The sequence below is a fragment of the Hipposideros armiger genome, unplaced genomic scaffold (genome assembly GCF_001890085.2).
Source record: "Hipposideros armiger isolate ML-2016 unplaced genomic scaffold, ASM189008v1 scaffold_235, whole genome shotgun sequence".
Taxonomy (NCBI): domain Eukaryota; kingdom Metazoa; phylum Chordata; class Mammalia; order Chiroptera; family Hipposideridae; genus Hipposideros; species Hipposideros armiger.
Genome location: NW_017731585.1, coordinates 483,050 through 510,777, shown reverse-complemented (window position 1 = coordinate 510,777; position 27,728 = coordinate 483,050). Strand labels below are relative to the sequence as shown.

The 27,728-nt window shown below is 49.1% G+C and overlaps 2 protein-coding genes across 8 annotated transcripts in view; one reads left to right on the top strand and one right to left on the bottom strand.

The window, feature by feature from the left end:
- MARCHF8 (membrane associated ring-CH-type finger 8) overlaps positions 1 to 7,299 on the top strand; it is a 173,183-nt gene extending 165,884 nt beyond the window's left edge. For 4 of the 6 annotated variants that reach the window (XM_019655096.1, XM_019655094.1, XM_019655093.1 and 1 more), the window contains 6 exons: positions 31 to 113; positions 350 to 1,195; positions 2,710 to 2,727; positions 2,906 to 3,086; positions 5,474 to 5,621; positions 6,016 to 7,299. In XM_019655096.1, the coding sequence (XP_019510641.1) occupies positions 31 to 113; positions 350 to 1,195; positions 2,710 to 2,727; positions 2,906 to 3,086; positions 5,474 to 5,621; positions 6,016 to 6,317 (1,578 nt within the window). In that variant the 3' untranslated portion in view covers positions 6,318 to 7,299. The remainder of the gene's footprint in view (positions 1 to 30; positions 114 to 349; positions 1,196 to 2,709; positions 2,728 to 2,905; positions 3,087 to 5,473; positions 5,622 to 6,015) is intronic. The other 2 variants (XM_019655097.1, XM_019655098.1) reach the window with 2 other exon arrangements.
- Positions 7,300 to 17,245: 9,946 nt separating this feature from the next.
- ALOX5 (arachidonate 5-lipoxygenase) overlaps positions 17,246 to 27,728 on the bottom strand; it is a 55,944-nt gene continuing 45,461 nt past the window's right edge. For both annotated transcript variants that reach the window (XM_019655104.1, XM_019655105.1), the window contains 7 exons: positions 22,914 to 23,117; positions 22,107 to 22,193; positions 20,360 to 20,538; positions 20,005 to 20,126; positions 19,540 to 19,640; positions 19,029 to 19,199; positions 17,246 to 17,876 (listed from right to left, as the gene is read on the bottom strand). In XM_019655104.1, coding sequence (XP_019510649.1) covers positions 17,697 to 17,876; positions 19,029 to 19,199; positions 19,540 to 19,640; positions 20,005 to 20,126; positions 20,360 to 20,538; positions 22,107 to 22,193; positions 22,914 to 23,117 — 1,044 coding nt within the window. In that variant the 3' untranslated portion in view covers positions 17,246 to 17,696. The remainder of the gene's footprint in view (positions 17,877 to 19,028; positions 19,200 to 19,539; positions 19,641 to 20,004; positions 20,127 to 20,359; positions 20,539 to 22,106; positions 22,194 to 22,913; positions 23,118 to 27,728) is intronic.

Below are 27,728 nucleotides of genomic sequence, written 5' to 3'. Positions count from 1 at the left end.
CTGAACACTGATGCAGGTGTGTCGTTGCAGGCTGGGGGTCCTCCGCTGGCATCCGCTCCAGTGTCCGCCTTCTCTCGCACCTCTGTCACGCCTTCCAATCAGGACATCTGCAGGTAACAGTCGCTTCCATTCTACCTTGGTTCATGTGACCCCAGAAGTGAGCCTGAGTGTGTGTGGGCCCTCGGTCTCCCATGAGCTTGGTCAGGACGCCATTGCTCCAGACAGCGGGCCCGTTCCACGCGCTGTTGCTCACCAGGGTGCCGTGAGGCTGGTTTCTTCACGTGGATGTCTGTTCTCCTTAACAGTGTTTTACTTTCTGTGCTTTTATCTCACTGTTCTTTGCATGCAGTTCCAGTGCAGTGTTTTCTGAGTGTTGTCACCACAGTTCCGTGCAGTCTGCTGTTGTCTTGAAAGCTCCTCACTGCCAGAGTGCTCTGACACATGGGCTCACTGTGACGGTTATCTGTAAGGACACGTTACAGGCGTCAGACAGCAATCCCTGTGGTGCAGAGCGGACCCGGGCCTCGAAGCCTGCTAAGAATACCAGACCCAGAAGAACACTAAAGTTCTCAAAATCCCTAAACGATATGGGCGAGAAGGCCCAGGATCCTTTGGAAAGCTTTGACTATGTGGAAAGAACTTGCTCTGAAGGGAAATTGGTGCTCTTTCAAGACCCGTGTCTCAGAATGTACAGGTTCCATCATAAAGAGAAAAGAACACTGAATAGCAAACCTCTGGGCCATTCCAAACAGTCTTGTGTTTCCTCCCTGTCTGCCAACCACCCAGCTGCCTCAGAGGTGGGAGGTGGCAAGGGGGGCATGCCCATTCCTCTGTGGGAGGAGAAGGCAGATGACGCATCCATGCCCAGGAGCCGCCGGCTGCTCCGGTACCTGCTCTCGCTCTCGCTCGGCTCAGGCGCCAGCAGCCTGCACAGGCCCCATGAGCGGGAGGGCTGTGCCGCATACCTGCACACCGCCCAGTCCTCCGGAGGGCTGGCCGGGAGCACGGGCTTCTGCTCTGATGAAATGGGAGACGATGACGTCTTTGAGGACAGCACTTCCGCAAAATCCAAGAGCAAGGTCCTGCGGGCGCCCCTCTGCTCAGTGGAGAAGGACAGTGACCTGGATTGTCCTTCTCCTCTCTCTGAAAAACGCCCCCCCATCTCTCCTGTGTCCACGTCAGGGGACACCTGCAGGTTGGTCTGCGGAGAACCAGCATTCTGGCACCTCTGCTCCACTCCTGTGTAGTAGCCTCAGCTTTAATATGTGAAGTTTCAGAAAAATGAGTGAATAGGCAGTTGTAGACAATTGTGGTTTAAGAGTTTTCTCCAGAAGAGTAGAATATTGATAACATTTGAAAAACCAATTTCTATGACATGGGTCCCAAGATAGTTTCACAGGTGATAAAAGAGGAAGAACCTCACATATTAAAAGTCAAACTGACTCTTATCAATGAAAAATAAGTAGACTTTGCACAAAGAAATTGGAAGAAAGTATTTTCTGGCTTGTTGGTCTAGCCCAGGGGTCGGCAAACTGTGGCTCACAAGCCACATGCGGCTCTTTGGGTACATTCTGTCTCAAAAGTTTGCCAACCCCTAGAAGAGTCAATCCTGTCCCTCACAACAATTTAAAAATTATTCAAGAGCCATAAATATAGTTTTACAAATAAGGAAAATTTAAAGTAATATTATAAATGAAACTATGATAGTTTCATTTTCATTTTCAATTTTACTTCAGAGCCACATGTGGCTCGCAAGCCACAGTTTGCTGACCCCTGGCGGCTCTTCCATCTCAAAAGTTTGCCAACCCCTGGTCTAGCCTGTCAGTTGGCTGCCTCTCCCACCCTCATGCGTACCCCTTGCTCCCCCTCCACCCTGAGATATGTGGGGAGAGGCTGTTGTTCCTCCTCCTTTTTAACCTGGTGGCAGCCACCTCTTTTCAGGTCCTAGCTCTACTTCCTTCCTGTTTCTCCTCCCATGTGTAGCATCCTTGTCTGGCCTCCGAACTCTTTCAGAATTCACTTTTTGTCACCACCCTTAGGCCTTGCCCATTCTAACATTTCCCCAGTCACTCCCCCTCAGGACCAGCGAAGATTATTCCTGACCATTGGACCAGAAACCCCTGTCACAGAAACAAGCAGCTGAGAGGCTGGCCAGGGCCAGAGCCCTGCTCCTTTCAGGTTAGGTGTCCCTACCTGCTCTCCAGCTGCTGGAAAAGACCCTTTGTTTCTCAAAAATGTATTAAGTTTCTTGAGGTTAGTAGCTATATCCTGTTGCATGTACCTGTATCTTTAGATGAAAGAATGATGTAGAGTTCTCCCTCATTGCTGAGAGTGGTCCTGCACAAAGAAATGAAATTGCAGTACCTTATAATGGTTTTTAGGTCTGGGGGAGTCACCATGATTTCTCTGTTTACTCTCAGAGAGGACAGAGATATGTAGTTATGGTGTGTAGAGGTGAGGTCAGTGATTACAGCTAAAAAGCAAATTCCATAATCTTTCTAAGTCATTGGTAATTTTGGAAGGTAGAGTGCTGGTTTTGTTTTACACAGAAATTTTTTTTTTCTAATTATTTTAACATCTTAAGTTCTGGAAGATGCTACCATGTTGCCTAAAATTCATCTTTCAATGAAGTTCTTAAATCTTACCCAAAGTGACTGCTTTGTCATTTCTTGTATCATTTTTTCTTCTCTGATGCCAAATGCCATCCAGACTTTCCATGTGGGTGCGGTAAGCTAGAAAGTTTTAGTTTGTCGTAGTTGTCCTCATTTGTGTTTATGTTTTCGCACTTGTAGTCATTCTGTGATGTTTGTTTCTGAAAGTTTTCTTTGGGGGATTGACCTTCCACTGAAGTGTCATCTTCCCTGTTGTGTGGCCCCCTCGTACTAACCACTGTTCTCCTGCCTAGGATCTGTCACTGTGAAGGGGATGATGACAGCCCTCTGATCACCCCGTGCCGCTGCACAGGGAGCCTCCACTTCGTGCACCAGGCCTGCCTGCAGCAGTGGATCAAGAGCTCTGACACGCGCTGCTGCGAGCTCTGCAAGTACGAGTTCGTCATGGAGACCAAGCTGAAGCCTCTGAGAAAAGTACGTATCCAGGCCCCGGAGAGTGCTTTAACCTCTCTGAGACGCGTGCTGGGAAGAGTTAGCACCAGGGCCTGTGGGAATGACGCCTTAGCATCCTGTGTTTATTTCTCTAAGTGGGTGGGGGTGGGAGGCTGCTGACATTCGTGCTGTAGAGATCACTGTTTCTGGTGTGATTGCCAAGTCCCTCCTCACAGGAAGAGACTTGCTCTTCTGATTCACTCATAATACTTGTTTGCTGTTTCCCCTTCCTATGAAGACTGCTTGCTTGTCTGTGTCAATCATTTGGTCCTTGACCACAGACTGTTTTGTGGCATTTTAGTCAGCATTTAACTTGATATGTTGCCTCTAATTAGGACTGTGTATTAGAGATTAGTATCCCTCCCCAGCACAAAGCACAGTGTAACAGTCAGTTTATTTGTATATCCCTGTGAGAAGTAGTTCCTAGATAGGAGGGTGGGTGGGTGGGAGAAGAAAGGAATGGGCATGACTGAGCCGCAGCTCTGCTCAGGCCCATGTCATTTGCTCCCTCTGAGAGGAGTCTGGTCCTGCACTTGTGTCCTTTGTAAACATTGTTTGTTCAGTGTGTCTCTGTCTGCCCAGAACATAAGGTTTTGTCTGGAACAATAAAAACTTGTTCTTATCGCAAACCTTTAACGTATAAATTGCAAGGGGAATCACATTGTCAGAGAACAGCACAAGACAGTGCCAGCCAGGTAAGTGCTAACTCTCAGGGCAGTGGAGCGTGCCAGACATTCAGAGGAGGAAGCAACCCTGTGGCTAGAGCACTGGGGAGTAGAATGGTGGTAGCATCGTAGAGTGTTTGGGTGTTGAAGCAACTCTTGAAGGATCAGTAGGATTTGGAGGTGAAGTGGAAGGAGTTGACAGATGTCAAGTTGCCTCTGGGTAAAAGCATGCACTAAGTATGTGAGGGTGAGCATTTCAGGGCAGTGTGAGAGGCTTGAACTGAATGTGTCTCAGGACAGAGCAGGACATCAGGGAGCAGGGGAGCGAGCATTTTAGGAAGGAAGCCAAGTCAAGATGCAGCCACCATAGCAAAGAGCAGTCTGGATGTTAGAGAAGGCAGCGCAAATGGCTTAAAAATTGTTTTCACCCCATAAAAGTCTTTTAATATATCGAGTATCTCTGCTGGCCTCTCAAGTGCGTCTTATGGCACTTTGACCAAAATAGACAATCCATGAAGCTCTGCTTTCATCTTATCCTGTATGGAACCATCTGGAAAAAGGCTGTGATTAGAGATGGCAGAGGATATGCAGTGTTTACACTTTGTTCTTTTTCTCTATCTTTATGTGTTTACTTCTGATTCGGATACCAATAAATGAAAAAAGGAAATCTGGCTATTTGGAGTAATTAATGAGCTCCTAGAGGAGGTGGGACTGGCAGAGACTGCTTGTATCGGAACTCTTAGCATCAGTTTCACGCTGTTGCTGCCAGAGTAGCAGAGGAAGCAAGAGTGAGCCTTCTGCCATCAGCATCTCAGTGTGGTGTGCCCATCTGCTAGTGTATTGTGCTGTCGTCATCCCTCTTCCCTCTTCTTCCCCTTTGCCCATGCTGGTCAGCAAGTCTGGGAGACGTAAAATGTGCTACCATGTCTTGGGCCAAGGTACCATTTTCAGCAGGACAAACCACACAATCCCTTATCAATCCATTTGATGTCTGCTTGCAAGAATAAGCAGACAGTGGCCGGCCAAGTGGCACATTGTTTAAGAGCTGGCTTGGGATACCAGCTCTGTGCAGCGGGGCCCCAGTTCGGATCCCACATGAGAGCCAGTGATACTGCCTTCTATAGCTAAGATGGTGAACAACAGCTTGACCTGGAGCTGGGCTGCCATGAGCCACCGGCAACGGCGTAGGCTGCAGCCCCTGCTGCAGTGGGCTGCCATAAGCTACCGTGTGTGGCCGGCAGCCAGCATGAGCGGCCATCTGCCAGTGTGAGTTGCCAAGAACCACCGCGAGTGGCCGTCCAGAGGCCGGCAACCGATCTGCCTCACCCGGGAAGAGCGCAGTGATAATACCAACATGGGCCAGTGAAGCAACGTCCTCCCTCCACAACTAGACTGAAGAACAAAAGGACAGCAACTTGTCTGTTCCCCTTCCCCCGATTCCCCAGCGCTGTTGCTGGTTGTGGTTCATAGCTCATCTCGAACTCAGCTTCCTTTCGTTGCACAGAAAGTTGGCTGTCAACAGAATACCTGTACCTAGAACATGGCTGAAGCCACGTGGTTTAAAGAGAATGACTTTGGGTATTAGGGAAAATCCATCTAGCTTGGGAATGGGGGAGGGGAAGCCAGTCTTATCCACGAGGGTGCTCTCACCCCCATCATGTCCTGTACTCCCTGAGCCTCACGCTCTACGTCTTGCCTTTGCAGTGGGAAAAACTGCAGATGACGCCCAGCGAGCGCAGGAAGCTCATGTGCTCTGTGACGTTCCATGTCATCGCCATCACCTGTGTGGTCTGGTCCTTGTACGTGCTCATCGACCGCACAACCGAGGAGATCAAGCAGGGCCAGGCAACAGGTATGTGCTCAGAACCAGAGGGGACTCCGCATGGAGGTCCTGGCGACCCACAGGAGTCTCGGGATTGGAGCGGTACTGCAGGTTCGTTCTTAGATCAGACCTCAGATGCCTGGGTCTCAAGGGGCCATCAGCTGTGAGGCACCAGGCCCCTGTATGGATGAGTAGTTTTTAAAACCCGGTCAGAAAAGATCAAATTAAGGAGAGAATCTCCATGAACTGCCTCATGGAAGAGCAGGAAAAAAGGCATTGGATGCCCTCTCCCACCCTTCCTTCAACGAAGCAAGCTTTGATGAGTTAAGAATCCATGGGTTATGGGAAGTTCCCAGGTTGTGTTTTATTTACTTCCGATCTTAAGTAAGGTTACCTGATAGGCTAACCAGGTTTTCCCTTGCAGGAATCCTAGAGTGGCCCTTTTGGACTAAATTGGTGGTTGTGGCCATCGGCTTTACCGGAGGACTTCTTTTTATGTATGTTCAGTGCAGAGTGTACGTGCAATTGTGGAAGAGACTCAAGGCTTATAACAGAGTAATCTATGTTCAGAACTGTCCAGAAACAAGCAAAAAGAATATTTTTGAAAAACCTGCACTCACAGAGCCCAACTTTGAAAATAAAGATGGACGTGGAATCTGTCATTCCGACACAAACTCTTGTTGCACAGAACCTGAAGACACTGGAGCAGAAATCGTTCATGTCTGATTGTGTGGAGGGCGTAGTGTTCCTGGACATCCACAAACATCTGAAGGAAATTGTTTACTGACAATTGTGTACCTTTTCTTACGTGCTTCAATAGCACAGACTGGGCAGGTGACTCTTTTTAATTGCTTCTCTTTTTCTAAACCCTCCTCAGTGAATCTCCTGGAAAGCTCTCATATCATCTGTGTACGGCTGGGTCCACCTCTGCCAGCATGTCTGTGGGAAGGGAAGGTGGAAGAGCCTCAGGACACCAGGATAGGGAGCTGGCCCATGGTCTGGAGCAGGAGAGAATAAGATGCCAAACCTGAGGGCAGAGCCAGGGCAGGGTGGCACCCGGCCCTGAGGTGTAGCTTCTGCCAGTTGGCAGCCACCCCCGCCCTGGAGCAAAGTGTTTGGGGATGTCTCGTCACGGTGGGAGGATTTCCCTCCTCACTAAGGAGAACCGGGAGATGAGCTCCCTCTGCCAATGCTGCCGAGCAGCCGGGCCTCGGTGCTCTGTGCCTGGTGGCCAGTGGTTCACTCAGCAAACAGCACTTTACAAAAAGAGAATCTTTATTTTATAATATGTGTCCAGTGAGACTGACATTGAAAAGAATGTCTCATTTTGAAACCTTCTCTTCATGACCCTGAGTATCTCTTTTATGTTGTGACAGCCCTAAAACCCCTTTTGCCTTATGTATTCTAAGAAACATGACGTCCACTCTGTGTGCATTAAAGGGACTTGTGACTATAAAGCAAGACAACCAGGTATGAGGCTTTTCCATAACATTTCACGGGAATTAATGGATTCTAGATGGCAATTGGAGCGTGTTTCCTATGGTTTCAAGCCTGTTTTATGACAAGTCTTTCTAGGCCTGCCCTGAAAGTCTCTCTTTTGTCAACACTGAAAAGGAAGGGTTTAGAGGTCTAAACAAAAGGAAAGGAAGTGAGAGGGCCGGCTGAGTGGCTCAGTTGGTTAAGAGCTCACTCAAGAGTTTGAGCTCTGAGCAACAGCAGTTCGAGTCAGCCCGAGCTGAGCAGCCGTGAGCTGCCAACAGGTGGCGGGATGGCTCAGCTAAAAANTTCGAGTCAGCCCGAGCTGAGCAGCCGTGAGCTGCCAACAGGTGGCGGGATGGCTCAGCTAAAAAAAAAAAAAAAAAAAAAAGGAAAGGAAGTGAGTAATTAGAACAAAAGTGAATATTTAAAAACCATTTGAAAACAGACAAACCTCTCTAGTTTGTGCCGGCTTCACACTGAAAGAGTAAGCGTGTACCACCTTGGTCTAGGGTGGTGCTGCTGGGTGCCTGCCACCTGGGCCACCTTCTGTTCCTGAGGCTCAGTGGATCACTGCAGAGTGGCAGACTCTGGGACGAGGGCCAAGAGTAAGCAGCAAACTGCCATGGTCCACTGGGTCAGTGCCCCCAGCCACCTTCACCCATTCGTCGCCTTAACTGGACTGAGCAGAGAGGATGCTTAGGGGTCCCTGGCCCTGCGATCTGTCCGTTCTGTCATCAGGGATTATCTCCTGTACCATTTTTCATGAAACAAAACCAAAATCACTACCATCAAATGGCCTTTGTCCCTTCAAAAGTCTGTTTAAAATTGTTTTTCAAAACCAGTTTTATCGCATCAGGCAAGAGTCAACTCCAGGAAAGGAGGCCAGGAGGATCTGCAATGTAACGTGCGTGTGCCCAGGTGCTTATGCTCTAGGTTGCACGTGCAGAGCCTCCTCTGGGGGTGAGGTGCCCGGGGTCCTCTTGAGTCGTAGCCGCCTCCTGTCCTGTGAAGAGGATGAAGCAAACACAAGGTGATTACTTTGCTTTCCAGACTGGAAGTCCTCTGGCTTGTGTTAAAAACCAGGAGGCTGAGGGTGTCAGAACTCTCGGGGAGGCATGTGATAGCAGACTGCTGTGCTCTCTTCTCCCACCCAGAATCTGACTCTCGGGATCACGGGGCCTGGTCTGAGGAGCTGCTCTGCCCATGGCCCTTCCTCTGGCCAGGCAGGGGCTGTCCAGCCGCAGCCCCCCTTCACACTGGTCAGCCGACCCTCCTCCTGTCTCCCAGGCCACCTCCAGCCCATGCCTGTGATCACTGTGCCCCAAAGTGCAATTATCCACCACACCCCTTTCAGCCCTGTCAGCCCTGCCTCTGCCCCTTAAGAGCTGCGCCAGCAAGGGCGCCTTGTCTCCGCCACCTCTGATAGCCCTGAGTGGTCGGGTGGAGACCGGTAGACTTTTAAATGGGAATCCTTTCCTCTCCCCTGATGGAACCCCTCATGCTGAACTTGAAGAGCACTGAGGCTTCCTGTAGAGGTCAATATGCTTGGGTAGTGATAGCCCCGGGGCAACCTCCTTCCCTTGCCCCCCGTAGCTGGCATCCCCTATGGCAAAGGTGCCTTTGTAACCATAATTGTGTGTTGCTCCCATACCCAGCCACATTCTCCCGTGATGCCCTCTCACTTGTTTTCAGGAACCCTAACACCATCTCATCATCCCCCACCAAGCTCCTAAAGCCCCTCCCTCTGCCAGTGGAGGTCCCACCCACATCCTCCTTCCCTGTCTTGAAACAACACATAGGCGCCCTGTTGCAGTTCTCTCTTCTTGAGCACCTCTGACCAGTTCTTAGTCCCAGCTCTAACTTCCTCCCGCGGGGACCCACAGCAAGGCTCGCAGCCCTGGCTGGTTGTGCTGTACTGCCATCTAGTGGGCATGGCAGATCTACTGTGTTCCTTCAGTCTGTCAAACTTGCCCTCTACGTCGTTTGGGGGGTTAATTATTTCCCAGTTTCCCCTCATTTTGCACCTGGCTTTAATGGGAAGATGGCATTTGGCTGAACCACATAGAAACGTGGGATGCACGTGCAGGTCTCAGGGCCAGGAAGGCTGGTACTTGTGGGCCAGGCTAAGGGGAGATGGATGCAGCCTCGGGGGTCACCAGACAACCTTGTCTGATATGGCCTTTACTCTCCCAAAAGTTGCAGTATAACTTGAGGGCTTCTGACTTTTGGCTTCCACCAGTAATTTGGTTTCTGTTCCTGAGTTTATTTTAAGAATTCCCTAAAACTCCTTAAAAGGTCTCTTCCTGCTCCAGGCCTCTAATGTCTTGTCCCCACCCCCAAATTGCCCCCCCCTTTTTTTTTTCCTGCTTCAATTCACTCTTTTCAATCTTATGGGTCTAGTTTCCAAACCTGCAGGTGTGCCCTACCTGGCTGCAGATATATAGGCCCCAGGTAGTCGGGCCAGTCAAGAGCTTCAGGTAATCCCTGGACAGGTTGGAGCTGCCGCTGCAGTCTGCTGGTTGGCTTCAGGGCTGGAGGAGATGGGACCACAGGGTAAAGACCCGTGATGCTGTCGATTTGGCAGATACACTTGAAATACCCTTTTGGTTCTGATTTAAATCCGCAGCTTCCCTCTCTAGCCCAAGGAACGACCTAGACATAGGGAAATGAAGGCATTCATCTTCGTGTTGGAAGTAAGTTGTGCAGCGCCTCACCTATTTAGATGCAATGTTTCTTGAAAGTTGGTTGTTAATAAAAACCAAATTTACACTGGCATGTGTGGTGTAGTTTCTAACAGGCACTTCACATTTGAAGTTTTTCTTAACTTAGGAAGTTTCTAGTTCTCTAAACGTCTAGTTTTGTATCCTTTTGTGTATGTTCACTGTTTCTCAGTATTACCACTTGAATAATTCTCTGTACAGGGGGCTTGTTTGTGCTATACACAGGGGTGTCTAATTGTAGCAATAAAGCATTTCTTGAAAATGGAGTTTTGCCATGAAAGTGCTTTCCTGCAGGGTGGCTGGGGACTGACAGGCACTTGGTGGCCCTGATCCTCTTTCCAGGTTCCTCTGCTCGTACATCCGTACATCCGGGAAGGAGCCAGGAAGGAGCCACGCACCCCCTGGAGGTGTCAATTTTCCTCAGCCTGTCCCTCTGAGGGGGTACAGCTCCCAGACGCTGGTCATGGGAGGGAGTGGGTCCCTCTGAGGGAAGGCAGCTCCCCACACACTGGCCAAGGTTGTCGGGGACATACTGTCCCCTAGGTGAGCCAGAACTTGTCCACAAGTTCAAGGCACCACGGTAGGCTTCCAGGAGACTTGGAGCTAAGCAGGAGGGTACTTTGCCAAGTGTCTTCCTTGCCTGAGTTTTGCGGAGAAGAAGTCCCCGGCACTGAGTGGAGCTGTTGAGGCTTCCAGAGGAGCTTGTGCCAGCCAAGCACCAGCAGACCTGCTGAACCTACACAGGTGTGAGCGTGCAGAAGGAGGGGAGCCAGGACATGTGAGTGCATGCGCAGCTGTGGTTGGAGGCGCTGAATGTGAGGTGAGGGCTGCCAGAGAGGAGCCTCCATGCTTTGGCTGGAGGATGGATTTACGGAGTTTGGTTGCAGTCCGGCTTACGACAGTGCTGCCCCCAGGCCTTGCTGCTTTCTGATGCCAGCCACAGTGAGGGGCTTAGGGCTGTTGCATGACTACCTCTAGGGCAGCACTTCAATCCTCTCTGTCACGGGGTAGCAAACTAATGTTTGCAGGCCAAGCTCCTGTTTTTATAAATAAACTTAGGGGCACATTCCTACTCATTTACATATTATTTCAGCTGATTTCCTGCTACAGTGGCATAGTTGAATAGTTGGGACAGATCTTATGGCCTGCAGAGCCTCAGATACTTATTTACATGGTCCTTTATAGAAAAGGTTCTCCAACTTATGGTCTGTGTGAGTGGTGCCCCTAGAGTTGTTGGTCACAGCCTGTGTCAGAGACTTGGACGGCCTCCTCCAGGGCCTGTGCTGTCCCCCAGCCTCAGAAGTGCCACAGGGATGCGGAGTCCTGCTACTCCTCTATATGGCTGGTTCTGGAAAGAGCCAAGAGGTGTAGTTCCAGAGGCTAAGAGCCCAGCCCCTCAACTCAGAGCCTGCATCTTCTCTGCTTCTCCAAAGCTGCTGCTTAGAGCTGAAATGAAAGGAGCAGAGTTCGGGCTCCATAGGCCTGACCTCAGTATCCCCTGCACACACAGCGGGGGTGCAGAAGTCCTGCGGTGTTGAGGAGCCAAGCCTGCGCTGCTCTTTGGGCCCTGTGCCACCTTTCGCCCTCTGGGTAAGACCGTGCCAGGCAGTCCGCAGAGATGAGTTGGCATGGCTGTGGTTCTGCTGCTGTAGCAGAGTCTGCAGGGCCGGGAGAGACCGGAAGAGGCCTCGGGCTGGGTGTGGAAGTGGACTAGTCCATTCCACTTATCCTACTTTTCTGTGGAAGTGGACTAGTCCATTACACTTCTCCGGTGTTGAACTGCCTCTATGACGATAGAGGGAAGCTCTTGGAGGGTGGTGGTGGAGGGGGCTTTTTGTTGATTGGTTGGTTAATGACTGGGTTCATACCAACAAAAACTTGGTGACTCAAATGTCCCTCCAGACTTCCTTTGAAAACTTTTCTGGTCCATGAAATCTAGTCTGGGAACCCTGGTCCAGGGGCTCCTTCCTCAGCCAGGAGATGTGTGGTCCCTTGAGGACTGTGAGTGCCTGTGTCATGCTCCTGGGGGAAATGCCCATAGCTTTTATCCAATTTTCAAAGTGGTCCATGCATGCCCTCCACATCTCCCCCTGACATTGGGTCACACTGAGGCAGCCAGAGCCCCTCTGACTCAAGGCTTTCCTCCCTCCCCATCCCTGAGGGGTGTCCAGGAGGAAGTGCAGCCGATTTCCAAATCTCCCACCCCCTCTGACTCAGCCCTTCAGAGGCCCAGGCCCAAGAGACACGTTTGGGATCTGTGGCCTCATCCCGCCATTTATGATGGAGGAGCGAGGGAAGTCCTGGGGCAGTGCTGCTGTGAGGGAGGAACACGCTTTCCTCTGCCCGCAAGGTTCTTCTGGCTTGTCTAACAGTCGGGTAGGCATGAGACAGATTAGCAAGAGTAAAGGACCAAATTCAATACATACACAGGGATGGGAACCCCACATGCACGAGAGGTTCAGAGACAAAAAGGGGACATGGGTATATAAGACATCCTGAACTAGGGATGAGGGAAGGTGCCTTGGGGGCTTCAAAGGGTCACTGCAGGATGATAAGAGTAGATGCTTAGTAAACAGAAATTTGTCCTGCCCTATAGATAGGTCAAAAGGGGTTATCGCTGATAATCCTTTATGATGGCTTATTAGGGGTATCAAGATTTTCTTGGCAGTTAAGAGAGGGACAGAAGTTTCACTTGGGCCTGAAGCTAAAATTGCTGTTAGGTCACAATAGTCCGCATACCAGAGGCACATCTGGGGTGGCTCCAGTGTGCCATTTGATGAGTTTTGACAAATGTATCCACCTATGTAACCCAAACGCCTATCAAAATGTAGAACATTACCTCAATCCTAAAACTTCTGATGCCCCTTTCAATCCACTCCTGACCCTATACCTCCCAACAGAAACATTGTTCTGAAGTCTTTGTTTTAGCTCATCTGAGAACTTAATTTTAATGGAGTCATACAGTATATATGATTTTGTGTAAGAGTTAGCCAGCACAGTGCTTTTGAGTTTCACATATGCTCTTGAATCAGTTACCTCATTCCTTTTTATTGTTGATTAATAGTCCATTGTATGACTATATCAATCACTTTGGCCATTATTGCTGGATACCTGTGTTTACAGTTTGGGGCCATTATGAATAGAAGTGCTGAGAATATTTTTGTGAACATGTTTTCATTTCTTTTGGGTAAATACCTAGGAATGGAATGCTGGTTCAGAGAGCGTTGGGATATGTTTAGTTTTATAAGAAACTAAGCACATTTTTCCAAAGCAGATGAGGCACTTTACATCCCCACCCACAATGTGTGAAGGTTTCTGTTACTGCATATGCTTGCCAACACTTGGTGGTGTCAGTCACCAAGATAAAATACAAGCATTTTAGCCATTCTCATAGATGTGGAGTTGTACTTCACTATGGTTTTAATTTATAGTTTCCTAATGAACATCTTTTTATGTGCATCTTGTCCTGTGCTTATCTGCCATTCACAAATCATCTTATCGGTCTCTTTGTATCAGGAGCTGACAAACTACAGCCTACTGGCCAAACCTAGCCCATGGCCTGATTTTGTAAAGCTCTTCAGCTAGGAATGTGTTTCACATTTTTAAGAGGCTGTTTTTAAAAATGCAACAGATTGTATGTAGCCTGCCAAACCTAAAATATTTAAAGAAAATATTTGCTCACCCCATTATATATTTAAAGTGTGTCTCTTCTGTGTAGCATATTGTTGGTATTGATTTTTAAAATCTATTCCAATAATCTCTGTCTTTTTGTTGGAGTTTTTAGTCCATTAACATTTGATGTAATTATTGATACGGTTGGTTCTGTGTCTACCATTTTATCATTGGGTTGTCGAAAAAGTCATGAAGTATTTTTTCTATGTTTTTCATTGCAAAAATGCGTCATGACTTTTCCAAAAACCCAATATTTGATTTGTTTGTCCCTTTTTATTTCTCTATTTCTCTTCCCCTGCTTTCTTTTATTATTTATGTAGAATACCACCTATTGGTTTTTAGCTATACTTCTTACTGCTTTACATTATTTTCAGTGGTTGCCCTAGGGATTAAAATCTACTTACTTAAAATTTCACAAACAACTTAGAATTAATATTGTGCCACTTGATAAGATGGAGAAGCCATGTGACTGGAAAAAGTCCATTTAATACCCATTGACTTTTATGCTATCTTCATATGTATTATGATCACATATATTATAAATGCTACATGACAATGCTATAATATTTGCTTTAAATAGTTGTATATATTTTAAAGGAATTAAGAGGGAGGAGAAAAGTCTCTTAATTTAGCAAATATTTATCATTTCTAATACTCTTCCATCCTTCCTGAGGATCTACGTTTCTATCTGGTGTCATGTCCCTTCAGCCTGACGAATTTCCTTTAGCATTTCTTTTTTTTTGATTTTTTGTTTTTAAGATTTTATTGGGGAATTGGGGGAGGGAACAGCGTTGGGGAATCAGGGAAGGGGAACAGACAAGTTGCTGTCCTTTTGTTCTTCAGTCTAGTTGTGGAGGACGTCGCTTCACTGACCCATGTTGGTATTATCATTGCACTCTTCCCAGGTGAGGCAGTCGCTCACCGGCCATTGTACCGCCGCTCACGCTGGCTGCTGGCCACTCATGGTAGCGCACGGCAGCCCACTGCAGCCCCACTGTAGTCTACGCCGTCGCTGGCGACTCACAGCAGCCCAGCTACAGGTCGAACTGTTGTTCACCATCTTAGCTGTAGAGGGCGCACCATCACTGGCCTGCATGTGGGATCTGAACCAGCAGCCCCGCTGCTCAGATCTCGCGTTCCCAAGCCAACTCTTAACCGACAAGCCACTTGGCCAGCCCTCTTTAGCATTTCTTGTATGTAGATCTGCTGGCAGTAGATTCTTTTAGTTTTATTTTACCTAAAAAATTCTTTATTTTGTTTTCATACTGGAAAGATATTTTTGCTGATTACAGAATTCTGGGTTGGTGATTGTTTTCTTTGAATGTTTTAAAAATACTGTTCCAATGTCTTCTGGCCCCTACAGTTTCTGAGGAAAAGTTATCTATAATTAAAATCATTCCATTGTATGTTATATGTGCTACCACTTTCAAGATTATCTCTTTAACTCTGGTTTTGAGGAGTGACTCTAAAGTATGGTTTTCTTTGTATTTATTCTGCTTGAGTTTGAGCTTCTTGAAGCTATAAATGTATGTCTTTCACCAAATTTGGAAACATTTTGAACTTTATTTCCTCAAATATTTGTTGTGCCCCATTCTCTTTTACCTTCTCTCTCTTTCTGGGACTCCAATTACATGTATGTCAAACCTTCTGATATTGTCCCATAGATCTCTGCGGCTCGGTTCATGTGAAAAAAATTCTTCCTGTTGAGATCATTTCTAATTCAGTTCAGATTGGATCATTTCTACTGATCTATCATCAAGTTCACTGTCTCTTTGTTTTGTCATCTCGTTTTGCTATTAAGCCCATTGAGTTTTTTTCCAGACTTTTTAGTTCTGGAAATTTAGAATTTCCATTTGGTGGTGGTGGTGGTGTCCTCCTTCTTCTTTATAGTTCTCTGGTGAGATTTCCTATCCTTTTGCAAATTGGCAGTATATCTCCTTTAACTCATCGAGCAGAATTATAAAACCTTCATTAAATCCATTGTCTACCAAGTCCAACATCTGGGTCATCTTGTGATTAGTCTCTAATGGTTATCTTTTCCTTTGAGGTCATATTTTCCTAATACTTTGTATGTTGAGTAGATTTGTGTCCTGGCTTATCATGAATGTTATTTTTTAGAGATTATGAGTTCTGTTTTAGTTCTCTGAAGAATTATATTTTTCTTTTAACCCTCCGTTGGGCATAACCGATCTCACAGATTCATTGCACACAAAATTTCAAATATCTTAACAGTTAACTTAAGCATCATGACTTATCGTTCCCATACCTTCCCCCTCTACCACAACCTATCACTGTACTGTGTTTGTGACAGTACAGTAAAGACATATTTCATAGCAGCATCTTTGTGTGCAATGAATCTGTGAGATCAGTTGCGCCTGACAGAGGGTTAAGCAAGCAGTTAACTTGGTTGAACTTAACCTGAAGACAGTTTGAAAGATCAAATCTCAGTTTATCTTCAGTTGAGCTGTTTGCAGTTAGCCCCATTCATGCGTGGCTTAGTGGTCCGCCAGAGGTTTAGACAGAGTTTATTAAGAGAACTTTGGCAATAAAGGAGCTCAGATATCCAGCTGCAGGGAACCAGGAGGACCAGCTGCAAAGAACGTATTTGACTGACAGCTCCAGCTGCCACACCTTTGGATCTTCTGTGACATTCATACCCAGATGATTTTTATCATTTTTACCTGATGCAAGATTTCTGTAATAGACAACTTTTGTTTCAGGACTCCCCGTTAGCTGGGGTGAGACCTAGAACTGCTCTGCAGTCTGAAGCCCTTTCTACCCAACCCTTCCTTCCCTCTCTCGTCCCACAGGTGTCAGACCTGCACTACCACCCCTGCCCGTTCCTCTTCTTTCCTGCTCCCTCCCTGCTCACATAGCCTTGTAGGTTCCAAAGGTTGGTATGTTGGCCTTCACAGGCACCAGTGCCGTGACCATGATTATGGAGTCTGTCACCAAGGTCATTCACCAATGTGGTGGGAAGTTCTCAGAGGGTAGTAGGAGGTTTGGGGCTTAAAGGGGCTGGACCTCAGTCTCTCTAGTACCCACTCCAGTGGTCATGTTTCCTGAGAGGGACTTGCGGTGTCAGGAATACCTGCATACCTCTCGCATGCCATGTTGGCCTGGTCGGGAGACTTTTACGTAGACATTGAGCTGTGGGCTACCACATCAGGTGCACCTTCTGGAAATCCTGGAGACCCTGCTGACTGAATTCTGAAGCTGAGGGTTGTGGATTGGGTATGTGTGTAGGAGACAACAGATCACCATGCCCATGCTTAGGGCTGGCTCTGCTTCCTGGACCTGGGGAAAGAAAATGCATATTTTAAGCCAAGTTGAGGCCTCTGCTATAGAAGCAAACAGCCCCCAGCTCCTGAGACAGTTCCTGGAATCTGTCAGTGAGGTGCTCTGCCAGGAGGCAGCAGCTCACTGGAGACTTACGCCAGCCCTGTGCCAGCCCTGGGGCTCCAGAGACCACCTGGCAAGACAACAACAGAGCTTCAGACAAAGCCCTGGGGGAGAGATGAGCTCCATCTGTGTAATCAAGGAGACCTCCCCAGATGAGACGACATTTGCGATATGTTGTGAAGAAACAGTAGCAGCTTTCTGGACAGAGAGAAAAGCGCCTTCTGCGCAGGCTGTGGGGGTGAAGGACACCTTTGCCTAGATGGAATCATGATTATGGCATTTTGGTTTTTTGTGGGCGGGGGGATATGAGCTGTTTGAGTTGGTTGGACCACAGCATGTGGAAGGAGACCTGTTTTAAATGAACTTTATGACAACTGATTCTTAATTTGTTCAATAAGAATTTATTTGGGTATCTACTATATGTAAGAAATTGAACTAAGCATAAATAGAACAGAAAGTAATCATTCCATGTGTCAGATAAGAAGACACATCTATCAGTTATCCTGATTTGCCGTTGCTCCCTGGTGTGGAAATACTGAGCTAGGTAGAGGACAGGAAGCTACACCACTCTGCTCTGTGTAGGAGGGGTCCCTGCAGTGTTTACACTTTGATCAGAGTATGGGATTCACTAAAGACTGAGGAATAAAATAGGAAGCTTCGTTATAATGCAGAATTCCCAGGAATCCTGGGAAGCCAGGGGCAGCAAACTGCTGGCAGCCTGCTGTGGGGCCACCCTGCGAGCCCCTGGATCAGGGCAGGTTGGGGAGACTGGGTGTCCAGCAAAGCCTTGAGCAGGTGGCCATCCTGGAGGGAGGCAGGCTCAGGCAGCTACTCATATGGCCACGCTGTTGGGAATCCGGTCTGGGGACAAGTAGTAATATGGCAGCTTCTTGTTCTTGTTGCGCTCAGCGATCACGCTGACGATGGTGTCGAGGTTCTTGCGGAATCTGGCCATGGCCTCTTTTACAGGTTTCTCAATGAAATGCTCTTCTGGATACATGCCCAGGAACAGCTGAGGAACCAGACACAGACAGATAGACAAACAGACATGCTACTCTGCAGTGCAGCAAGAGTAACTGACAGGCCTAGTCCCACCCATAGAGTTCATCCCTTGGGAGTCACCTCTGCCGCCGGCCGAGGGTGCCCTGAGAATGCAAATGCCACACCCAACCTGGCTTTCCCTAAGGAAGCTGTGGCTTACAGATAGAGGGAGGGATAACTGCCCCCTGCCAGGTGGCTATGAGGATATGTACTGGAGCAGGAGACTGTGGAGGCCGGTGGCCCCAGCTGTGGTGGGCATGTGGCTGTGGGGTCCTGCTGGGCCTGTCCTGTCCAGCACTCCCACCTTCCCCTGGGACTCCAGGCAGCAGGGCCATAGGGGCTGCCTCTGGCCTTCTCTTGCCCTGTGGAGGTGTTGTGCTTATTTGCACACTCACACAGATATCTGCGAATTAAGCTAGACACACCAAAAAAATCAAAACTGGATTGTTAAAACTGGGAAGTTTCACATCCAGGGCTGCAGAGGGTGGGAGAGGACATCATATGCTATTGATGGAATTCTGCATTTAGTCTGTAAAGGGCAGTTCAGTCTCAACATTCTTTGACCAAAAAAATCCATCTACGAGGAATGTATCCTCTGGTCCTGTTGAACACGTGTGCAAGACACATATGCAAAGATGTTAGTGAGAGACAAATGCATTAATGAAGGCCCAAAGCAACTGAAATGTCCAGGAGCCTGGGCCTGGTGGAGCTGATGCAGTCATTCTGTGCAGCCCTGAGCTAATGCCATGGGGCATGTCCACTGAGATGCCCAGCTTTGGGATTAGGTTAAACAAAGGGTATGTGCATGAAAGTGTCTGAAAGGAGCCCCAGGAAAGTTAGAGAGAAACCCACACGAGAGAGCTTTGTCATTATCTGGAGTTGCTGGGTGTGCCCTCGTGGGGAATGTCACCAGAGGAGCCAAGTCCCTATGCTTTCCTGGAAGCCTAAGGCCTGGAGCTGCCTCAAGGCTCAGGCCTGAGGACCTGGTAGGCCACTCCAGCCCTGGAAGTCAGGATTCCTGGAGGGCAGATGTCCCTTGAGCCCTGAATCACAAAACCCTGAGGCTGAGGAATGGGTCAAACCTGGGGCAACCTGCCCACCAGAAGGGGCAGAATGGCCTCACCTCATTTTCCTGGAACTGGCTCAGCGCCCACACTGCTCCCAGATGCCAGCAGGAGCGGCCGCGGTCTGGCAGTGTGTCCACGATCTGCTCGATGGTGACCACACCCTTGGCTGTGGGTGGTGGGGCCCGCATGGTTGGGGGGGCATTGGGGATCCAGGAGCACCAGTCATACTATAGGGAGCGCCGGGGACACGCAATCCGGTCACCAAAGCCCACCTGCGCCTCCCGCCTCCCCCCTGCGCCCTCCCCCAGTGCACTCCTGCTCTAGCAGGACCCCAAGCAGTCTGACTACAGCCCCCTTGCCTCAGCGGACCCTCCGCTAAGTGGGCAGGATCCACAATCACCCAGTTCCGGTCCTGAGGCTGCCTGAGGTCCGCCTGGCTTTCTCCAACTGCCCAACTGGCTGGAAGATTAGGCAGAAGAAGGGCATCCCCTCCCCAAGTCTAAGTAATGAAGGTCAAGGTGACCTTGGTGATTTCCAACTCACAGGGCTTGCCCTGCCCTTGCCCACCTGGCCAAAGTTCACCGCTGCGTGCTGGGCTGAGGCTGTGAAGATCACCACCGTCAGGTACTCAGATAGCTTCTCCCTGGTCTGGATGGCCTTGGGGAACCCTAAGGCCCAGGAAGGGACAGGCTGAGGCCCTGCCCCCTGGGAGGGGCACCACCCACAGAGCCCCACCCCCACTCCCAGCCCTCCCTGGGCGACCTCACACCAGTGCTGGAGGGACCAGCATGGATAATACACACTGGGCAGGGACAGTGGCTGGGCCCAGTGTCCTGATGTTTCTGATCTGGGCTCTCAGGACTGTAGAAAGCCCCTAAAATGTTCCCATGAGGCATATTGGTGGCCCAGGGTCCCTTGGGGGGTCTGCCCCCAGCACCTAGGTGCTAAGGTGAATGCCAGTGTAGCCCAAGGAAAGTCAGAGGTGCAGGGAGGGGCAGAAGAGTGGACTGGAGGCGAGGGGGCCGTCCCTACCTGAGGCCTTCTTGCCCCGCATGCCGTACACATAAACATCGTTCACGAAGTCCTGCAGCTCCTGGTCCTCCACCACCACTTGGTCACTCTCATAGTAGATGCTCACGACGTCAGCTGTGAACCTGACTCAGGAGGAGGGGCCCAGCCAGGAGTGAGGACCTAGCCAGGGTCTGCAGAGCTTGCCTCTGGGCCCCTAGCAGGGCCCCATCAATGACCCTGTCACTCCCAATACCCAGGTCATTAAGGTCACCCCGCCCCTGGATGCCCCCTTCCTCCATCAGCACCCACACCCACTCCTCCTCCAGGACCTCTGCTCCCGCCACGTGGGGCAGCCCACAGCCCAGCTCGCACTCACGTCTTGATCGCCTCCCACACCAGGAGCCCGTCATCCCGGTAGAAGTAGTAGGGGATGTCCCGTGTGCTGTCCATGCCCCGGGCCTTGATGGCCTCAGGAAAGCACAGGGAGGCATAGGTCAGGTCCTGCATGGCCCTCTGCACCATCTGCACATGTCCACCGCCCCCTGTGGCGTTGGCCTTGAGTGGGAGGGGAAAGAGAGTGCTGTGAACTGAGGCCCGTTCCCCCTTGCCAGGAGAAAGTGTGATCGGTGGTGCAGTGGCCAGGGATGCAGGGGGTCAAAGCCATGTCCTTGGAGAATGCCAGGGCAGCCCAGGGAGGTTACAGGGAGGACCGTCTGCCTGGTCTGAGGCAAGGGGCTGAGGTGGCCAGATGGGTGCAGAGACGGGGCAGCTGCAGAGGGAGTGGCAAGCTCCCACCCTGAGGAGGACAGCGGGGACAGCTGGCAGCGCGGGGCCTGGGCGGCTGCAGCCATATGCTGCCCAGAGTCTGAGCACTGCTTTCAGTGACCAATCTTTGGATGAAAGAAAGGGGCAGATACCAGGCACCAGGACCCACACAGCTCTGAGGGCTTGTGGTGTGCTTAGGTGAGGGCTTGGGAGATGCACAAGGAGGGGCCTGGTCCTCCTACACACGGCTGAAATACAGGCACACATGCTCGCCAGCACGCAAACACGCACACACGCACACACGGAGGCTGAGCAGTCGGGCCACAGAATCTTCAGGAGGACTTGCGTGCTGGGTGCCAGACATGGGTCCCCAAGGGCCATTTGACCAGAGCGGGACCGATCAGAGTTGCTCCCTGTTACTGCCTATTTGGGTGGGAGGTGATGGACCCTTCATGGGAACATGAGGCTGGAGCTCGCTGTGATGGGGTCCCATTCCCCCTCTACGGGGCGGAAGCCTTGCTGGAAGAATGAGGCCAACAGAGTGTAAAGAGAGGAAGAGTGTAAGCCAGTGTGTTTGGACCCTGGAGACACTGGGTCACTGGGTCCATTGTACTCTGAGGTTCCCTCACCCCTTTGTATCCATATATATGAGATAGTACATTCCTTCCTGGCTTCAGCTGGTTTAAGTTGGGTTTTGTCTTTTACAACCCAAACAATGGCTCAACCTTAGCGATCATCTGGCCACTCACTAATTGGAGTCAGGAAAGGAGGGAGATCAGCGGTCAGGGCTGCTGGGAGAGTCTGGGCTTGGTAAGGCTACAGGGGGGTCAAAACAGAGTGGGGTGCTGCCTGAGAGGATGTGAGGGGTGAGTAGGGACCGAGGCTGAGGAGGAGAGTGGATTGGGAGTCCTGATGGCCTGAAAGGGCAGACAGTGGGAGGCTGTGTTCAGAGTGATGGGGGAGCAGAATGGGAAGGGAAACCCAGGTCCCTTGGTTATGAGGTGAAGAATGGGTGCCAGGAGGCAGGGTCTGCCTCCACACGCCAGAGAATGGGAGAGGGGACAGGGAGCTGACGTGATGAGGAAGAGCTGGTGGTGACAGCAGGCACTGCACTCAGAAGTGAGACCTGGTCCAGTGGACCCGGGGAAGGGGCCAGCGAGTGGCTACAGAACTGGGGAGCCTTAATTCTGCATGCTGCCAGCCTCCAGCCTCCAGCTTTCCTAGGCCTCCACCCCTGTGGTTCCTCAGGCCCTGGTCTCCTGAGAGGACATCTGGGCCTGAGGGGGGGTGCAGGTTTTGAGAAGCAGGTGCCCACCTCGCTGGGCTCTGCCCTGCATGGGGGTGGGGGAGACACCCACCTTGTCAAAGAGGCCGAACTCGCAGATGAGCTGTTCTCGGGCCTTGGTGTTGATGGCGATGGTGAACCGCACGTGAGCTACCAGGAGCTGGGGAGGAGCCAGAGACGTCAGCCCGCCAGGGCCCCTGACCAGGCCCTGCCCCCTCGGGAGCCCCCAGGGACCCAGGCACCCCATTGACCCACTGTGGACAGGTGATTCTAGGGCTCAGGGAGGAAGTAGAGGCTGGCATGCTGTCTTCACTGCTGGAGCTGCCAGAGGCCTGGGGTCGCAGCTATGATGATGTTCAGCAATAATGATAACGATAAGAATGGTAATAGTCCGTGCTGTACAGAGCTCAGCTATGTGCCAGGCACTGTTTTAAGCTCTCTGAATTTGTTAGCTATTTTAATCCTGACAATAATCCTATGAGGCAGGTATACTATCTGATCTCTGTTTTACAGATGGGGAAACCAAGGCACATAGAGACATTTTTAGCCTGCAATCCCCCTAGCAGTCAGTGCCTATAGGATTCAGAAGAGAGAAGGGCAGGGATAGTGGTGGGTGCCACCTGGGCTCAGACAAGGGTTATGTGGAACTCATTTGCCTCTTCAAACTCTGTTCTACTCCCTTGGGCCAACAGGATCTGTGTCAAGCCCAGGCCCGTGTCCTTGGGAACCAGCAGGCTTTCAGCAGACATTACCACCACTGAACATCTCTCCAGCGATCCCTAACCCCTAGCCACGCCCAGCCACAGCCCTGTGGCTAACTCAGTGCCCCTCACTCCCGCCTGTCCCCTTCACATGCAATGCAGGCAGTAGCTTACTGTACCTTGAAAATGGGGTGCACGGCGGGCAGCTGGCGGTACATGGCGATGCCAAAAACTTCGGACACCAGGTGTGTGCGCAGAAGGTGGGTGATAGTTTGGTGGACGTGGAAGTCACTGGAACGTACCCAGATTTTGGCCAGGAGCCAATCATATTTCGCATCCGAAGGGAGAAAAATGGGGTTCTCTTCTCCTGGGACTTGACTGAGCTAATACATAGGAAAAAGAAAAGAAAATACACTGCAATCTTTTGCTCCAGACCACAGGAACCTGGCCTGTCAGGATATTCCAGAAAAATGCAAACTTCTTAAACTGACTTTTCAATTGTGGGAGGGTCCTGGAGGAGGACAGAGGGCTCAGGGTTCATGTTTCCCTTCCTAGCTACATCACTGACTAGGTGTGGGACTCTGGACAGCTTACAGAGCCTCTGTGAGCTCCGGTGTCACCATCCGGAATAAGGGGACAAGTGTGTACCCACCGCACAGAGCTCTTATGGGAAGTGAGTATGAGGGCACGAAGGCAACAGCAGGGAGTGAGCTAGGCAAGTGTGCGGGGACCCTGCTGAGGGCCTCCCCTCACCCCTCTCGTCCGCCCACCGCGCACTCCCTCCTGGTTCTGTCATTTTTTCTTCTGCTGCTCTTTGCTTTAAATGCTGCTGTTCCCCAGGCTCTGCCTCGGTGCTCCTGACCAGCTCCCCCAGGTCCCAAGTTCTAGGGCCCTCGTGAGGCAGTGTCCCAAGTGACTGTCCCTACAGCCCAGCCCTGAGACCAGGTGTAAAGGCTTATCTGCCCTCTCCCATTTCAACTTCACACTGAGCCAAGGTGGTTTTTCCCTAAGATGGAAATCATGTCATGCCAATCCCTTCCTTAAAAAAACAGTCACCTCATAATGTCAAAAAAGAAAGCCCTCAAACTCCGTGGTCTGGCCCCTCATGACGGATCCCACCTGTGTCCCTCCCCGCCCACCAAGCCCCTGGTCCCTAGCTTCGTCCATGCCAACAGCCACTGGCATTCATTGAATGAGCACAGCCTGATGTCATGTGAGCCCGTGAGGTCAGCACTGTCATTGCCCTATCTTTCAAAGGAGGACACAGCACCTTAGAGGGTGAACATTTAGAGTGACAATGAATTATCCAGACCAGAGAAGCGTGAAAGAGCAGCATTCCAGCTGCAGGCGCTGCAGGCGCTGCAGGCTAGGGTTGGGGCTGGCAAGGGCTCTAGGCGGGCAGCCCTTCAGAGACCAGTGTAGCCACAGCACAGTGACTGAGGAGGAGGGCTGCCTGAGATGGGGGGGCCTGGCCCACTGGTCTCCTCAAGGTCAGGCTAAGTGTTCTGGAAGGTGCATGGGAAGCTCTGCACCCTCTGGGAGACACAGAGTGGAGCAGATCCTGCTGTGTGCTGGGGCCCCACTTGTACTCAGTCCTCACCATAACCTTGCAAGGTGGGTTTCCTGCCATCTCCGCTTTGCAGAGGGGAACCTAAGGCTTAGAGTGGGGAAGCACCTCTCCTAAGCTGAGCGGGGATGGCACCCAGTGCCCTGCCCATTCCCTCGCAGTGTCTTCAGCCTTTCTCTCCTCTCTCACTGCCTAGTCCAGACCCGCTGTGGCTTTCTCCCTTGAACCCTTACCCAGGCCTCGAAGACCACCCTGATTTGGGTGTTCCTCTCCTGTCATCCTTCCCATCCCCCACTTTCCTGTCCAGGTTCTTAGTGACACTGGGACTCCAGATGTGCCATGCGTGGCTTGGTGTTTTGGTTTTTTAAATTTGTTTTTTGGGTAAGGAAGTAGCTTTTTGTTCTGATTAGAAAATAATATAAACTTATTGTAAAAAAATTGTAGTTATAACAGAAGATCATATAAAAGAAAACATCATCCACCTTATTTGCATATGTACGTAGTTATCTGTTCAATTTTTCATAAATTGAACACTATCATAATGAAGGTCTGTCTCTTCTTTCTGTTGCTCACCTGTGCCCCAACCAGCCTACCAGAGTTCTTGACCTGGTGACCCTGAGTCCTGCACCTCCACACACCCACCCACGTATGTGCTCATGTCTGTGGTGTGCTGCTTCCTTGTATTCAGTTTACGTGGATGAGATCATAGAATCTCTACCTTGCGTCTTTTTCAATTTGTTAGCTCATTGTGGAAACGCCTGTGGGTCAGCCGGGAGACATCTAAGGCATTCGTTTTCAAGGCGGTGGGACATTTCATGGTCCGGACATAATAAATTTCATTCAGTCAATCCTCTGCTGCCTTCAGGCTGCCTTCAGGGTTGTTTGTGTCCCCACCACAGACAGTGCTGTGATACCAAGCTCGCACATGCCCCCCTCGTATTGGTGCTTTCATTTCTGCTGACTGGGCACTAGAGGGCGCTTGCTGTGCCGTAGGGAAAGCCTGTTTCTGTCTGATAGGCAGTGCCCACTGCTTGGCTCCTTCAGCTGGGACGCCCCGTTCGTGGGTGCTGCATGTCAGAACATTTAAATAGTCGAGTCATGGTCCAGAGCCCTTGAGTGTCCTTGGATTGCCCTGGCCATGCCAGCCCTGCTTCCAAGACACTCTGAGCACCCATTGCAACCCAAAACCTCAAGAGGCACACCGGGTATGTCAGGTGCTGCGGGACCGGCTCAGGTGCCGGCCCAGGTACTGACTGTGAACACCCTAGGCTTACCCGTCCAATTATTACAAAGTGAACCGTCTCCAGCTGCGATTCAAGCCTGTATGTGGAGACCCATCTTTGCTAGGGGTTGGTGCTACCACTTTTTTTCCCCAGTCTACTGGGTCAAAGTGAGATCTTCTTGTAACTTTAATTTACGTTTTCCTAACTAACGGTTAGGTCGAGAATTTTTCCATATATTGCTTGTCCATTTACATTTCCTCTTCAATCAATTGCTTATTTATACTCTGCCCACTCTTCTATTGGAATATGTATTTTCCTTACCAATTTAAAGGAGCTATTTGTGTTATAGATATTCATCTTTTATCGGTCACTATGTAGCAGTTATTTCCCCCAACCTATTATTTGTTCTTTGGCTTTGTTTATGGTATATTTTGCCATTCAACTTTTTTTTTTTTTTTTTTTTTTTTTGTTTTATTAGCTGAGCCATCCTGCCACCTGTTGGCAGCTCAGCAGCTGCTCAGCTCCGGCTGGGACTCGAACCACTGTTGCTCAGAGCTCAAACTCTTGAGCAAGCTCTTAACCAACTGAGCCACTCAGCCAGCCCTGCCATTCAACTTTTAAAACATCACATAATCAAATATGCGTATCTTTTCCTTTATAATGTTTTGGTTTTCTGTTTTTACTTTAATAAGTTTCCTTGGCACCCATGTTATACAATGTTCTCCTAAATTCTCTTTTACTTTTTTATGCTTTAATCTGCAATTCATCTGAGATTTATTTTTTAAGATAGTATGACATACAGGCCTAATTTTTTCCCGTAAGCAAAGACAGTTGTGATAACAGCACTGAAATGCCATTGCTTTTTACTCAGTTGAAAGCCACCCTTGTCATACAATACATTCTTATTTGTGGGGGTCTATTTCTGGACTCTTTATCTATATACTGTTTCCCCAGCTGTTCTCATGCATAGACTCTGCTTTGAACAGTGACTTATGGTATTCCTTAATATCCAACAAGGAAAATCCTCCCTGGTTTTGTTTATTGGTTTTTTTTCCCAGAAAAACTTTTTGGCTATCCTTGAGCATTTCTTTTTTTTGTATGCATCTTTAAATTCTTTTATTCAGTTTTCTCACTTTCCTATCCTTCCCTCCACACACAAAACAAAGAGAGAAAACCTGACTGGAACTTTAACTGGAAGTGCTTTAGGTTTATATGATAAAATTTAGTAGAACTGGTATTTTTATGACCAAGTTTTCTTATTTAATATGAAAGCACTTGTTATGATTTCATTTTACATCATTTAAAATGATTTTATGGTTTTCTTTATATGGGTATTATATTTTATTGTTAGCATGGAGAAAAGCTAATGGTGTTTTTGAGAAGTATGTTTATTTATTGACACCTTGCTAAATTAATTTATTAATTCTAGTAGCTTTTTAAAAAATTAGAGTCTTAGGTTTTCTAGGTCCACCATCATAGCATTACTGAAGCGTAGTCTTTACTGGTTTTTGGGGGTTTTTTTGTTTTTTTTTTACATGTTTATTATTTTATTTTTTGTTTATCACATCCGGAACAACGCTGAATAACAATGGTGTGTGCAGCATTTTTCTTTATGATTTTAATGGAAATGCCCTCAGGATTGCCATTTTTGAATGATATTTCCTGTCTTTATCATATGGAAGTAGATTTCTTCTGTGATTATTTTAATTTTTACTAGTTGTGGCTACTAAATGTTATTAAATTCCCTTTCACTTTCAATGGATACAACCAGAAGATTTCTTCCTTATTGGTGTAGTGCATCATGCTAACAGTTTTCCTGATACTGAGACATCTGGAAAAAACTCTACTTGGTCATGACGTATCAGTCATTTATTACACTGCTGCATTCACTTCTCTGATATCATTTTTTAGATTTCTCTTAAAGTCTACATTGGTAACTTGGTGTGGTCTTGGGCTTCCTTTTGGAGCCTACCTGCATCAGTTTCAGCACTGAGGTTATGCCAGCTTCACAGAATGAATTGTGGTTGTGAAATACCTTCCAGAAATGTCTGCTGTCTCCAGGCTACCAAAAACTCAGCTGTCTGTGATACGGGGCTCTCCCTAGTGTAGACATTTAAGCAGCTTTCTAATCGCTTGTGTGGGAATTGGCCTATGATCTACAATGTCTTCTAATAATTTATATTTTGCTAGGTTTTTATCCATTT